The following is a 13,400-nucleotide window of genomic DNA, read 5'->3' as shown; positions in this document are numbered from 1 at the left end:
TAGCATGAAGAGTAGAGAAAGTCCGTGGAATGTATGCCTCCATTCCAGAAACAATCACCTCTGTGATGCGCTGGGCACACACAGAGGTGTCTCTCTCCTGGAAGCAGTAATCATTTCACGGGAAATCGGAAATGTACATCTTCTGGTCGTCCCACCGAGCTGAAGCAAAATGCCAGAAGCATCGCCTCTTCGGTGGTTCCAAAGGATGTACAGGAGCGATAGGACAGGATACATAAATAAGGTTGTGATCGGAGGAGCCCAACAGAGAAAACAGTTTGACAGAATAAGCAGAAGGATTAGAGGTAAGGAAGAGGTCTATAATGTTGGCCCTGTCTCCAAGACGGTCGGCAATACATGTAGGGTGCTGAACCAGCTGCTCTAGATCGTTGAGGAGAGCAAAGTTGTAGGCTTGTTCACCAGGCTGCTCAGTGAAAGAGGATGAAAGCCAAAGCTGGTGGTGAACATTGAAATCTCCCAAACTGGAGATTTTAGCGATGGGAGAGTGAGTCAAAATGTGCTCCACTTTAGAGTTCAAGTAGTCAAAGAATTTTACAAAGTTAGTAGAGTTAGGTGAGAGATAAACAGCACATATGTATTTAGTAATAGAATGACAATGAAGTCTTAGCCAGATGGTGGAAAATTCAGAAGAAGCAAAATGAAAAATGATTGCAACCTTGTGGCAGAGCTGGTTGCAAATATAAGATGCACATTAGCAATGCTGACAAACACGGGAGTGGTAGGTAATTTTATGAACTGAAAATTACACTAACTCATATTGGGTCATGACATAGACTGTATCCTTGACGGATGTCGGCGGAACCGCCTAAATATTAGGCGGGCAAACTCTCAAAACAAAATTAAGGCGTCCTGACTTTATTATTTTTTTTACCTAGCCTAACCAAATTTGGCATGTAGCCCCCCACTGGTAATGCGCATGGACCCATGAAGTCACATTTTCATTTCAGTTCGTTTTAGTATCAATAACATATATAAAACCTTTAAGCACCGCTAAAACACGACACTAACATCCCTTCTGCCCACTCAGTCTCTGCTTTTTAAAGCCACTGTTGCTTGAGAGAGAGAGAGAGAGAGAGAGAGAGAGAGAGAGAGAGAGAGAGAGAGAGAGAGACTAAAAATATTAGCCTAATGCATCTCCGGACTGATTTCTTTCGCGGTGAGAGCATTTATAGATATACTTTTTATTATTATTTTTTTTTTACTTATTATCCTCACCTCTTATCCAATTTCATGCTCCTTGTTGCTTATATTAGACACCAGTTTTGAATAGCTATCTGTAATACATTATTCACTCATAAGTCCACGAAGAATTTATAAAAGAGATGGTGGTATTTTTTAAGGATGTGAGGAAGCCAGTGTTGTAGGTGGACTTCCTGAAGTGAAGAGAGAGAGAGAGAGAGAGAGAGAGAGAGAGAGAGAGAGAGAGAGAGAGAGAGAGAGAGAATGACTTCGCTTAAGAAAAAAGTTACTGCAAAATAAGCCTAGTGTTCTTAAATGAAAAAAAATAACTTAGTATTCGTAAATGCAACATTATAACCTAGTTTTATAAATGCAAAATAATCACTTAGTATTCGTAAATGCAAAAAAATAGCCTAGTTTTCCTAAATGGAAAATAATAGTTTAGTATTCCTAAATGCAAAACAATAGCCTTGATTCCTAAATGCAAAATAATAGCTTAGTATTCCTAAATGCAAAATAGCCTAGATTTCTAATAGCCCAGGAGCATTAGTGTTGAACCGGGAAAAAAATGTAGAAAGCTGATTTTTTCAGGAAATCTATCTAGTAACATGGTACAAAGTCCCCTAAAATCCAGGCTGTGGAAAATTCAATCCAAGATGACCGCTGATGAGTCGACCAGACACCAGAAAGACACTAAAAATGTAATAACTTTGTTACTATTCATCAGAGAGAGATTATTTTGGGGTCTAACCCCATGTTTTTTGTGGGCAAGGAGTGTAAATATACCGTTAGAAATTCAATCCAAGCATTACTTTCAAAATAACCATGTGCTGTCTCAAGAAATTATTCTGCCAAATTGCAGAACTACCATAAGTAATCTGGTTCACAAAAAGGGCACAAGATTAAATTAAGGAAATCCAATTTCAGTAGGATGCTAACCGCTACAAACTGTGAAACATACAATACATAGAAAGGCATATCCATACAGCATATATATCAAGAAGCAAATAATACAACAAAGAAACCATTGGTCCAGTCTGGCAGGTACCAAATGTGAGTACATTTATGTCATAATATTTACAACACAATTCTAGTTTCAACCCTCATCTGAATCTATGGATTGGCTGTTGTTACATGTCCTCCCAATACACGAGGAACACATCTCAGTGTAAAATAGCCCAGCTCTGTAACAACTGCATTTTTTCCACATCCTATTATGCAGCCACATGAGATCATTCGCAACACCCGATCAGGTGGCACAGGTTGGTCTGTTGCAACTGGAAGCAACCTTCCATCTTGTACTTTCCATCCCCATTCAGTAGGTGCCAGCTCATTTCCGGACCACTGCTGCACTGCTAAGTAGGCCCGATATGAATGATATTTGGTGGCAGCTGATGTTGGTGGCAGGCTCTCTAAGTTGACTCCACTTGAGTACACAGATTTTCTACCAACCTGCCTCATGTACAGTACATACCGAAGCATATCCAGAGAGGTGGACTGAACTGCCCATACAGTTTTAGCAAAAATTGTTCTCCAACTCTTGCCACCTCTTCATGACTTGATGAAGGCTGATGAAACACATCCAACATTCCCCATTTGTTCCTGCCTTCAATAATGGACACTGCCTTCATCTTACCTACATCGTATAAGGCTGAAACAGTATCACAGCCTGTTATAGCATGTAGGAACAAGAGATTGGTTTTAAGGTTGGGACTGATGGCCTGTTGAATAGCATGTATGCTGTAAACTGATGGATCACGTTCAAACATCATGGAAATGTTCATATCTCTAGTTGCCTGGGCAGTGAGCATCACCAGCAAATCAGTATCCTTCCCAACAACTACAACTGGTCGTTCATGGTCACCAGCTGCTGCAGTCAGTGATGTGGCTACAACGAGATGATCTGCATCTGCAGTGCTCTGCTAACAGTTCACACCATTAGACTTAATTTTTTCATGAGTATACCAATCAACCGCTGCTTGTTCTTACTGTTTGCCAGGAATGACGTTTGGGAGGTGGTAGGCACCATGTCCACCTCAAATATAATACCTGCAGATGCATTCTGGACTGCTCTCCTGTGTTGTTCTAGTGTTTTTGTTGATATGGTGCAATCGTATCCATCAAATATGATTGCTGAGCCCCTTCCATAATGATTAAGAACATGTGTCACATAGGTGTCACACACCTTTCCATATGTAGCGTCACATGACCAAGTTACAATGTGTAAGAGGTGGCCACCATCAATAATGAATTGTAAGTTCTCGGGAATCTGTAACTGGCCATTCACCTTTGACTTCAGCATAATGGCAAGGACACTTTTGATGTTTTTGCGCATCATCCCATGATGAAAAAGGGAGGGAGGGTGGGTCCCAAATTCATAACAAAGGAAATCCCGCATTTCATTACGATGCTTCATAATACATGTCACACGCATGAAAAGAACGGCTGCGTTGACTTCCACACTCTGTCCTCTTATAGAAACTTGAGATCTAGCGCTGCTGATTGACAAAACCCTGTCTTTTCGCTTCATTTTCTGATCAGCATAGTTGTGTCCTATCATTGCTTCTGCTCCAGCTTTCCCCACTGTGTAGGATTCATCAGCATTTACTGCAGTATTAGCAACTTCACCAGTAGAAATACAGACAAGAGATTCATACCCTTGCTATGATAACGGGGAATGTGTAGAAAGCCAATTAATGAAAGTTTCACAATCCTGACTGTCACGTGCTGTTCCGGATGGACGTAAATCAGCATGCTGGTCTGATGTGCTGTTATGAACACCACAGAAGTTTTCCAGTGCATTGCAGATAGGAACACATTTTGGAGTTACAAAGACCCATTTGGTCACAGTGCTATCAGTTATTCCCCTACCACGAGCCAGTTCACCAGATGTCTTCTATAATCTCATGAGTTCTTGCTCAATTATTTGGTCTGTAAAATTCCCACTCCAAAATGTATCACTTCTCCGTATTGTGAAGTAACCATGCTTGGGGAAATTTAGAAATTCAGTTTCACCCATGATTTCAGGTAGCTTCTTCATTGAGTCAAGATACAAACGTGATGATTTAGCATAAGCAGTATGGCCTGCTGCATGGAATATCGGGATCATTTACTCACAGCATGAAGATGCGCTCTGCTCTGATAAAGAGCATAATTATTTGCACCTGCTTTAAATACTGGATCCATAACTTGCCTGTACGACTTTGTCTAGCAGCATCTGCCATGAGATCATGTAAAATGTGAGTCAGCTGCTGAACTACCTCTTCATTCATAATGCTACTCATGTCACACTCCCTGGCAAGGAGCATTATTTGAACAGAGCAAAACTGACTGATATCCGTCCCAATCAGACAACCTGGTGTCTGTAGTAAGATCCTCACAAGAGCAGCTGCTGTGAGTAAATGGGCACGAAGAGCTCTTGCATATGCATGCCCTGTCACCATATGATTCACTGTGTTTGGCGCATAGACTGTCTGCCACAGACTCTCCAAACCACTACCGCCCATTATGTAGCCAATAGATCCCATGAATGACATCAGAAGGTGAAACCCACCAAGCCTGACTATTGTGTTCTTGAGCTCAGGGGAGGCCTTAACAGCTTTGATATACAGTGGCTGGTCAAATGTCACAAGACACTTTCCCAAAAATGGTTGATGGCTGAGATGGAGCTTGGTTGGTGAATGGAAGAATTTATATCTTGCTTTTATGATTATTGTCCCCTGTGACTGCCACCTGCATGAATCCACTCCAGGAAGGACACTCTGCTGCAAGAATAGCTTGGGAAAAACAAGCAAACTATATACTATCCAGAGATTTAGCCAGGTTCAATAGGGCTGGGAGTGGTTGAGGGGGTTCAGGTGGGTCAATTATGACTGACTTCAGTCCTGCAGATTTAGGTTTTTTGTATGGCTTTATGGGCACATGACTGAACTGTCCCATCTGCACTACAGATCTGATACTGGTGGACCTTTGTAGCAGAGATGAAACCTGATCTGTTGCTGCTGGGGTTACACATGCAATGCCACGTGCCATGACATGTTAGAGTGCGAACATTTATATCTACATTGTCAAAAATAAAATTGACTAGATCTCCAGAAAGGTAAAAAAACTGCTCTCCTTTTGGTAAAAGGGCATCATATAGTCTTTGAACCTCCCTGTAGTTATCTGCAAAAGATAAACTACCGAGAAGATCAATGAGTTCACGTGACTCCAGTTTTCTATTAATATACACAGATATTCCTAGCAAAATTGGTGATATGAATGAACGAGGTCTGACAGCAGATATTATACTATGGGCAATAGCAGTGCGACGTCTTTCTGCTACTGTCATTTGATTTAGTCTTGATTATCACTTCTAGGAGACGCCTTAAGCCCCAAATACACTGCCGAATTTTGGCCACGAACTTGACGCCGAATCAGTTCGTGAAAAAATTCGGCGACCGGTTCGCCGACATGACCAAGATTCTGACAGTTCGTGACCATTCGGCGACATGTCGGCGAATGCTCAAGACAATTCGGGGACAGTTCGGAGACATGTCGCCGACTATTCGGCGTCCAAGTCGCCGAGCTCAAAATCTGAAATGTTAACGTTTTTTTTTGTCGCGGAATAACTGGCGACAAGTCTCCGAATTGTCTTCGCATGTCCCCGAAGTGTCGGCGACATGTCAGGGACAATTCTCCGACAGTGCCAAGATTTCTGACAGCTGATCATCTGATGCCCATGTGGCATACAAGAGCACGGGAATCCGCTGCTACCTCATGGACTACTACAACACCCGGGGAGCAGTGGCCTGACAGGACAGAATTATGGGCGAGTAAATACCATGTGTGGTAATATGTGTAGTAATATGTATGATAGTATGTGTAATAAAATGTATAAATGTGACTTGTTTTTGTTTTACTCTCCTACAAATATTTTAGAATGAATGAATGTTTACGTAATATCAGTAAACAAACCAGTAACTGAAAGAAGAAATAAATCTAGATAACTGAAAATGAAACAAAGGTTAAATAATGGCAGAATAATGATATTAAGAAATAAATAAAGTAATAAATAGTAAATTAATTATGAAATAAATGAAAATGTTAGTTCCATACCTATTTTATATATTCATAAGAACATAAGAACATAAGAACGCAGGAGTCTACAAGAGGCCGGTAGGCCTGTACGAGGCAGCTCCTTTGAGCCTAAGCTCCCGTGTATCTAACCCCACCTAATATCGCTGTCCATGAATTTATCTAGTCTATTTTTTAATGTGACAATTGTATTGGCACTCACCACATGACTGCTAAGCCTATTCCACTCATCCACCACCCTGTTAGTAAACCAATTTTTGCCTATGTCCCTGTTGAATCTGAATTTATCCAGTTTAAACCCGTTACTTCGTGTCCTACCCGGTTCTCTTACCATCAAAACCTTATGAATGTCTCCCTTATTAAAGCCCTTCATCCATTTATAAACCTCGATCATGTCTCCACGCACCCTTCGCCTTTCTAGAGAATGCAAGTTTAACTGTTTGAGTCTTCCCTCGTATGGCAAGTTTCTCAACCCCTGAATCATCTTAGTCATTCTCCTCTGCACCGATTCTAACATTTTGATATCCATTCTATAGTAAGGTGACCAGAACTGAACCGCATAGTCAAGATGAGGTCTAACTAATGCTAAATATAGTTTGAGGAAGACTTCGGGGCTTCTGTTGCTTACGCTCCTTGAAATAAAGCCCAGTACCCTATTAGCTCGATTTCTAGCTTGAATGCATTGTGCCCTTGGACGGAGATCAGAGCTTACTAAGACCCCTAAATCCCTCTCGCACCCAGACCTACTTATGAGAGTGTCATTTAAGCAATAGTTATGTGAGGGGTTGTTCCTACCTACACTCAGAATACTGCACTTCCCTACATTGAACTCCATCTGCCATTTATCCGCCCAGTCATATAATCTGTTGAGTTCACCTTGGAGAATACTAGCGTCCTGATCCGACTCAATTACTCTACCGATCTTGGTATCGTCTGCAAATTTACTAACATCACTACTAATTCCTGTATCTAAGTCATTGATATAAATAATAAACAAAAGTGGACCTAATACCGAACCTTGTGGGACCCCACTCGTAACACATCCCCAGTCAGATCTTTTACCATTGATTTGCACTCTTTGCTTCCTATTGCTAAGCCACGCCTTGACCCAGTTCAAAACTTTACCTTCTACTCCGTGAGCCTGTAATTTAAGCAACAGTCGTTGGTGAGGAACTTTGTCAAACGCTTTACTAAAATCAAGATAGATTACATCATAATTTTCATCTCTGTCAACCGCCTCAAATACTTTATTGTAGAAGGACAAGAGATTGGTGAGGCATGACCTACCTTTTGTGAACCCATGCTGCGAGTCGTGAATTTAGCTATGTTTCTCTAAATGCACCCGAATGTTCCTGGCTATTATGGACTCCAGCATCTTCCCTATAACCGATGTTAAGCTAATTGGGCGATAGTTTGAAGCAACTGACCTGTCCCCCTTTTTAAAAATCGGCGTCACATTAGCTACTTTCCATAGGCTCGGCACATAGCCAGTATTTACCGACATCTTAAAGATGTCGGTTAGTGGGTCACTGATTACATCACCTAACTCCTTTAATACCCTCGAAAATATCCCGTCAGGACCTGGCGACTTGTTCTTCTTAAGCTTATCTATCTCATCCTGAACTACTTGCCTGGTAATGATTATATCCCTCAATTTATCGCCATCCCCGCCCTCGTACACCTGAACTCTTTCCGGTATAGTCGTTCGATCCTCCTGTGTGAATACTGAAAGGAAGTAGTCGTTCAACAATGTGCTCATATTTAGGGGGGGGCCTCCACTTACACATCCTTTCTGGACAGAGTGGAGTCTTAAGCTCTTCATCTCATCAGGTCTCCTCCTCCAACTGATAGTTTTCTACCCCTTAAATTCCGTCGCGATGTTAACTCATTTATCTTCTATCGCTATTTTCACGCTGACTGCTCTTCTGAACTTGTTAACTGCATGCCTCCCTCCCTCCTTCCCGCGGCCCCGCTGCACACGACTTTGTACTCATACTCATCCCATAATGTCCAAACCCCTTATGCAAGATTTAACCAGCATCTTCACTCTTTCATCCCTCACGCTGGTAAACTCTGGAACAATCTTCCTTCATCGGTATTTCCTCCGGCCTAAGACTTGAACTCTTTCAAGAGGAGGGTATCAGGACACCTCTCCTCCCGAAATTGACCCCTCTTTCGGCCACCTCTTTATTTTTTTTCTCAAGAGCAGCGAGTAGCGGGTATTTTTATATTATGTTTCCTTTTTCTGCGCCCTTGAGCTGTCTCCTTTGTTGTAAAAACACTCACAATCACGCACGCACGCACGCCCGCACGCTCACTCACTCACCGTTCTTTGCGACGCGCACCAGGTCGTCGAGGCCACTGAGTGGGATGTGACCTTCGCCCATACCGCCCGAGATGACCACCAGGTCGTATGTGTCTGAGAGAGAGAGAGAGAGAGAGAGAGAGAGAGAGAGAGAGAGAGAGAGAGAGAGAGAGAGATGTAGAAGAATAATACGTATATTAATCTTTAAATATGAAACAACAACAATAACAATAATTCCACTCACACAGCTCTCCTGGACAGAGTGGAGTCTAAGGCTCCTCGTCTCATCAGCTCACCTCCTCTTACTGACAACCTTCTACCTCTTAAATTCCGCCGCTATGTTGCCTCTTTTTCTATCTTCTATCGATATCTTCATGATGACTGCTCTTCTGAACTTGCTAACTGCATGCCTCCTTCCCCCCCGCGGCCCCACTGCACACGACTTTCTACTAATGCTCATCCCTATAGTATCCAAAACCCTTATGCAAGAGGTAAACTCTGGAACAACCTTCCTTCGTCTGTATTTCCTCCTGCCTATGACTTGACTTATTTCAAGAAGAGTGTATCAAGACACCTCTCCACTCGAAATTGACCTCTCTTTTTGCTACTCTTTACTTTTATCTTTTATGGGAGCGGCGAGTAGCGGGCTTTTTTTTTGTACTCTTGTTGCCCTTGAGCCGTGTCCTTTGATGTAAAAAAACAAATCACAACTACCTTTGGGCACGGTGGAGTGTCCGCTGCCGATAAACTCCAGGAAGTCGTTGGTATAGATGCCAGTCTCTCGCAGCTTCATCATGCCCTCCGACGGGTCCACAGCGTCTATGTCCCTGTGTGAGTGGCTGTAGTAGTTGTAGTAGTAGCAGTAGTAGTAGTACTGGAATGTTTCGTTTAGTCGGCGCAACATCTGTGGTCATATGCCGGAGAGAGACAGGAGGGGAAGGAATTATAGGAGAAGGGAACAGATCCCAGGAGACGGGACACAGCCCCCGAGTAATACCTGGTACCCATTCACTGCTGGGTGGACAAGGGCGTAGGGTATCGGAAAAGACGCCCAAATTTTTCCACTCCGGCGGGAATCGAACCCGGGCTCTCTCGGTTGTGAGCCGAGTATGCTAACCACTGCACCACGAAGCCCCCAGTAATAGTAGTAGAAGTTATAGCATTAGTAGAAGTTGTTGGGAATCAGTAAATTTACCCTACCCAACAGTTAGGTCACTCGCAAAGTAAATAACACACCCGTCAGACAATCCCAAAGAAATAAGTGCTTACCAGCTATTAGGTGGTGAAGGTATCCACCAAGCACCTCCAGACAGCCGAACAAATGATAATCCTACCGGATCCGTGTAGTAAAATCTATCTGTCTCAAATAACTGCTGGGGGCACTTAGCTGAGAAGCGGGTTTCAAAAGATATTGTTGTCTCTGAAGTTTCGTTGCCGGGTGTAGTATCCCTCAGTCAGGTAATAGAAGGCACACTGCGTCCGAGTTAATGGGTGGGCTGCAGTGCCTTGGTCTTTACTTTGTGAAGGCCGGTGGTGGAGTGAGAGAAAACCAACCACGTGGGTCTGAAGCGATATTTTGAATTTCTCTCGCCAGATGGCGTGGCTTTCCTCTCTGTTTCCATCGGTTAAATTATCCTTGCTCTTTAATTTTAGTTCAGCAAGAACAATTAGTTATTATTTCATGAAAGGAAACACTTCACTATTGTTATTCCTTTCATGGTAAATGTGGTTAGTCTTCAGGCAGTGAATAAGTTGATTCTGTCTCGGTTTGGGAGCCGATGACCGAAGTATTCAAGTACCATCGAAGGCTTATTTGAGCTCAGACGATACTCATAGTTGGCTTGAACTCTCGGCCCGAGACTAGTTCCATAAGGGAAATAGTTAATTTGTCTAGTCCCCCGGTTAACTGGCCTAATTCCTAACATATGTTAGTCTATCGATTTTAACTTGAGCCCTTGGGCGCGACACAAGGATTCCCCACGAGACCGCGCTGGTGCCACATCACTCCATTACTCTCCTCAGAGAGGGTGGCTACCTCTCTCTCTCTCTCTCTCTCTCTCTCTCTCTCTCTCTCTCTCTCTCTCTCTCTCTCTCTCTCTCTCTCTCTCTGCATGGCTGCGCAGGGCGCAAGAGTGAGATCTCCTTCATTTGTCCATTGTGGCGTAACGTTGAATGGTGTGGCCTGGCGCCTGTTGCCAAGGTCCGTCAGGCGGCAAAGTTGCATGAGCCACGTTGCCAAGTGATATGGAAGGTTTACCGAGTCGTTGTCTTTCCCTCTAATCCCAGGTCGAGTGCCCCAGTCTGCGGGATCTGCGAGAGCAGTACCTCTCCCGGTGTCGTGATGTGCATGGGAATTTTTCCCTTTCCCTAATGCTGGGTGAAAAGGCGTTCACCCCTGGACATGACGTCATGGGGTATCTGCAGGAGATGGGCATCCTCCATCTCTTGTAGGGTCTCTTCAGAGAAAGTTCTTTGTATTTCACTAATGCATTTTTTAATAAACATTTTATTATTTTAAACTAGTGCTATATCTGAATGGACCATTTCAAAACTATCTTCCTAATAACTTTTATCACCCTTAGAGTATTTTAATTATTTGCCTTCTATTTTATTACTCCGGTGCCATATGACCAAGATGTTGCGGCGCCATGAAAGAAACTCTATATCAATCAATCAATCAATCCCTCTAATCCCAAGCCATTCATAACACCACGCAGTCGTATTATGAATGTATGTAAATTCCATAAATAGATAACGTGCAGACTAACAGTGAGACAAAACGCCATGCGCAGGTCATCGCTAGATCTGTAAACAATAGGGGTTTCCCCGGGCCAAGCCACAGGGCACAATTTTAAGTTAGAGTCGATGGACTATAGTAATGCCGCTCCTGCCCGCTCCCAGTTCCCACCCAGCGGCCCTGCCTCTACACAAGCTGCTGTAATTTCCAACACATCATCTTCATCTCTTGGCGTTGGACTCGTGTTGAGGCTGAGGCACTGGCAGGCAGGAGGCAGTGGACTGGAGGATATTTAAGTATGGTGACTGGACATCCCCCTGTCTGCGGCCCTGCGGCACCCACCTGAAGCCTTCTCGGTGGAGTTCGCTGCCCACGCAGCCCGTCCCGGCGGCCACGTCCAGCACCCTGGCCTTGGCTCGCCGCTCCGGGGGTACCCAACGCAGCGCCTCCTCCAGCGTGATGGTGGGGCCACGCCCGCCTTTCCAGATCATCTAAGGGGACGGGAAAGCGGGTGATTACAGGTGCGTACCCCAAGGGCCGCATCACTTCACTCCCGGACCTCACGGAATAATCGCCGGTTGAACGCAAAATCATTCCAGCGATACCCCATGATTCTGCGTAGGCACTTGGTACTGAAGGCATCTCTCTCTCTCTCTCTCTCTCTCTCTCTCTCTCTCTCTCTCTCTCTCTCTCTCTCTCTCTCTCTCTCTCTCTCACCATCTCCTCGTAGTTCTCGGACCACTCGTCGTAGCCGGCCGCCATCTCCCCTGGCGTGACCCCCGGCCTGTGGACGTTCTCTTTCGCCCTCATTGCCACGTCGCCCCGACTGCCGCCCTCAGACATTATCCTGCAGCAGGGAAGAGACGGGAGAATCACAGGCAGGGCATGACTACAGTACAGTATAATTCCTTTATACATCCTTCATATATTTACGAAGGTAGGTACGGTTTTCTAGACCCGCCCCGCACTCCTCGCTGATTTGCCGGCTAGCTCTCAGGCTCCGCCCACGTCCATGACAGGTGTGGCCCGCCTCCCTCTCTCTCTCTCTCTCTCTCTCTCTCTCTCTCTCTCTCTCTCTCTCTCTCTCTCTCTGGAATGGAATAGACTAAGCAATCACATAGGTAGTGCAGGGACGATAACTTGGTTTAAGAATAGACTGGATAGCTACATGGACGAGGATGACAGGTGATAGTGAGGTGTGGGTGCAGTAAGGCTCTCCGGCTTATTGCACGGCCAGCTGACGTTGCTCTCTCTCTCTCTCTCTCTCTCTCTCTCTCTCTCTCTCTCTCTCTCTCTCTCTCTCTCTCTATTATTTCCAAATATTTACAAATTTTCGCAGAAATACCAAAAAGATTTGGCAAACGGTCAATGAATTAAAAGGTAATACATACAAAGCAAACAATATCAAGTCATTGCAGTATAATAATTCAGTATTAAGTGATCCGTCAGATATATCGGAAGCCTTCAATAGATATTTTTCCACTATTGCATCTGAACTTGACAGAAAACTCCCAAATATAAATATAGACCCGAAAGACTATCTTAAAGGTAACTTTCCAAATTCTATGATGTGCCCTATTGTTACTACCTTTGATTTGGCTACAGTAATTAAGTCATTAAACAATAAAAAATCAGGCATTAATGATATATCACCCTCTGTTATTAAAAGAAACTCTCATTTGATTTCAATCCCTTTGGCTATACTTTTTAATCAATATGTTACAACTGGAACTTTTCCATCTCTGTTGAAGACTGCAAAAATTACACCTATCCACAAGTCTGGTCCCGATGATGACCCTAAAAATTATAGACCAATATCTCAACTTACAATTTTTTTCTAAAATATTTGAAACTTTAATGAAGGTTTATTTAATTAAATATCTTGAAACTAAGAATATATTAAACCCTTCTCAATATGGTTTTAGGCGGAACTGCAGCACTTTTGTAGCCTTAAATGTATTTTCTAATGATGTACTTTCTGCAATTGACAAAAAACTCCATGTCTTATCCATATTTATAGATTTTGCTAAAGCCTTTGATACAGTACATCATAAGATTCTTATTAACAAAATGTACCACTATGGG

The 13,400-nt window shown here is 43.4% G+C and overlaps 1 protein-coding gene across 18 annotated transcripts in view; it reads right to left on the bottom strand.

Annotated features, from left to right (window-relative positions):
• Positions 1-13,400, bottom strand: part of LOC127002502 (demethylmenaquinone methyltransferase-like) — a 94,339-nt gene that overhangs the window by 13,364 nt on the left and 67,575 nt on the right. For 3 of the 18 annotated variants that reach the window (XM_050868546.1, XM_050868525.1, XM_050868535.1), the window contains exon 4: positions 8,600-8,692. The exons of the other annotated variants lie outside the window; for them this stretch is intronic. In XM_050868546.1, coding sequence (XP_050724503.1) covers positions 8,600-8,692 — 93 coding nt within the window. The remainder of the gene's footprint in view (positions 1-8,599; positions 8,693-13,400) is intronic. 18 annotated transcript variants of the gene reach the window in all.

Source organism: Eriocheir sinensis, chromosome 23 (genome assembly GCF_024679095.1).
Source record: "Eriocheir sinensis breed Jianghai 21 chromosome 23, ASM2467909v1, whole genome shotgun sequence".
Classification (NCBI taxonomy): domain Eukaryota; kingdom Metazoa; phylum Arthropoda; class Malacostraca; order Decapoda; family Varunidae; genus Eriocheir; species Eriocheir sinensis.
The sequence above is the reverse complement of the archived record's forward strand: the minus strand, read 5'-3'. Positions and strand labels throughout refer to the sequence as shown.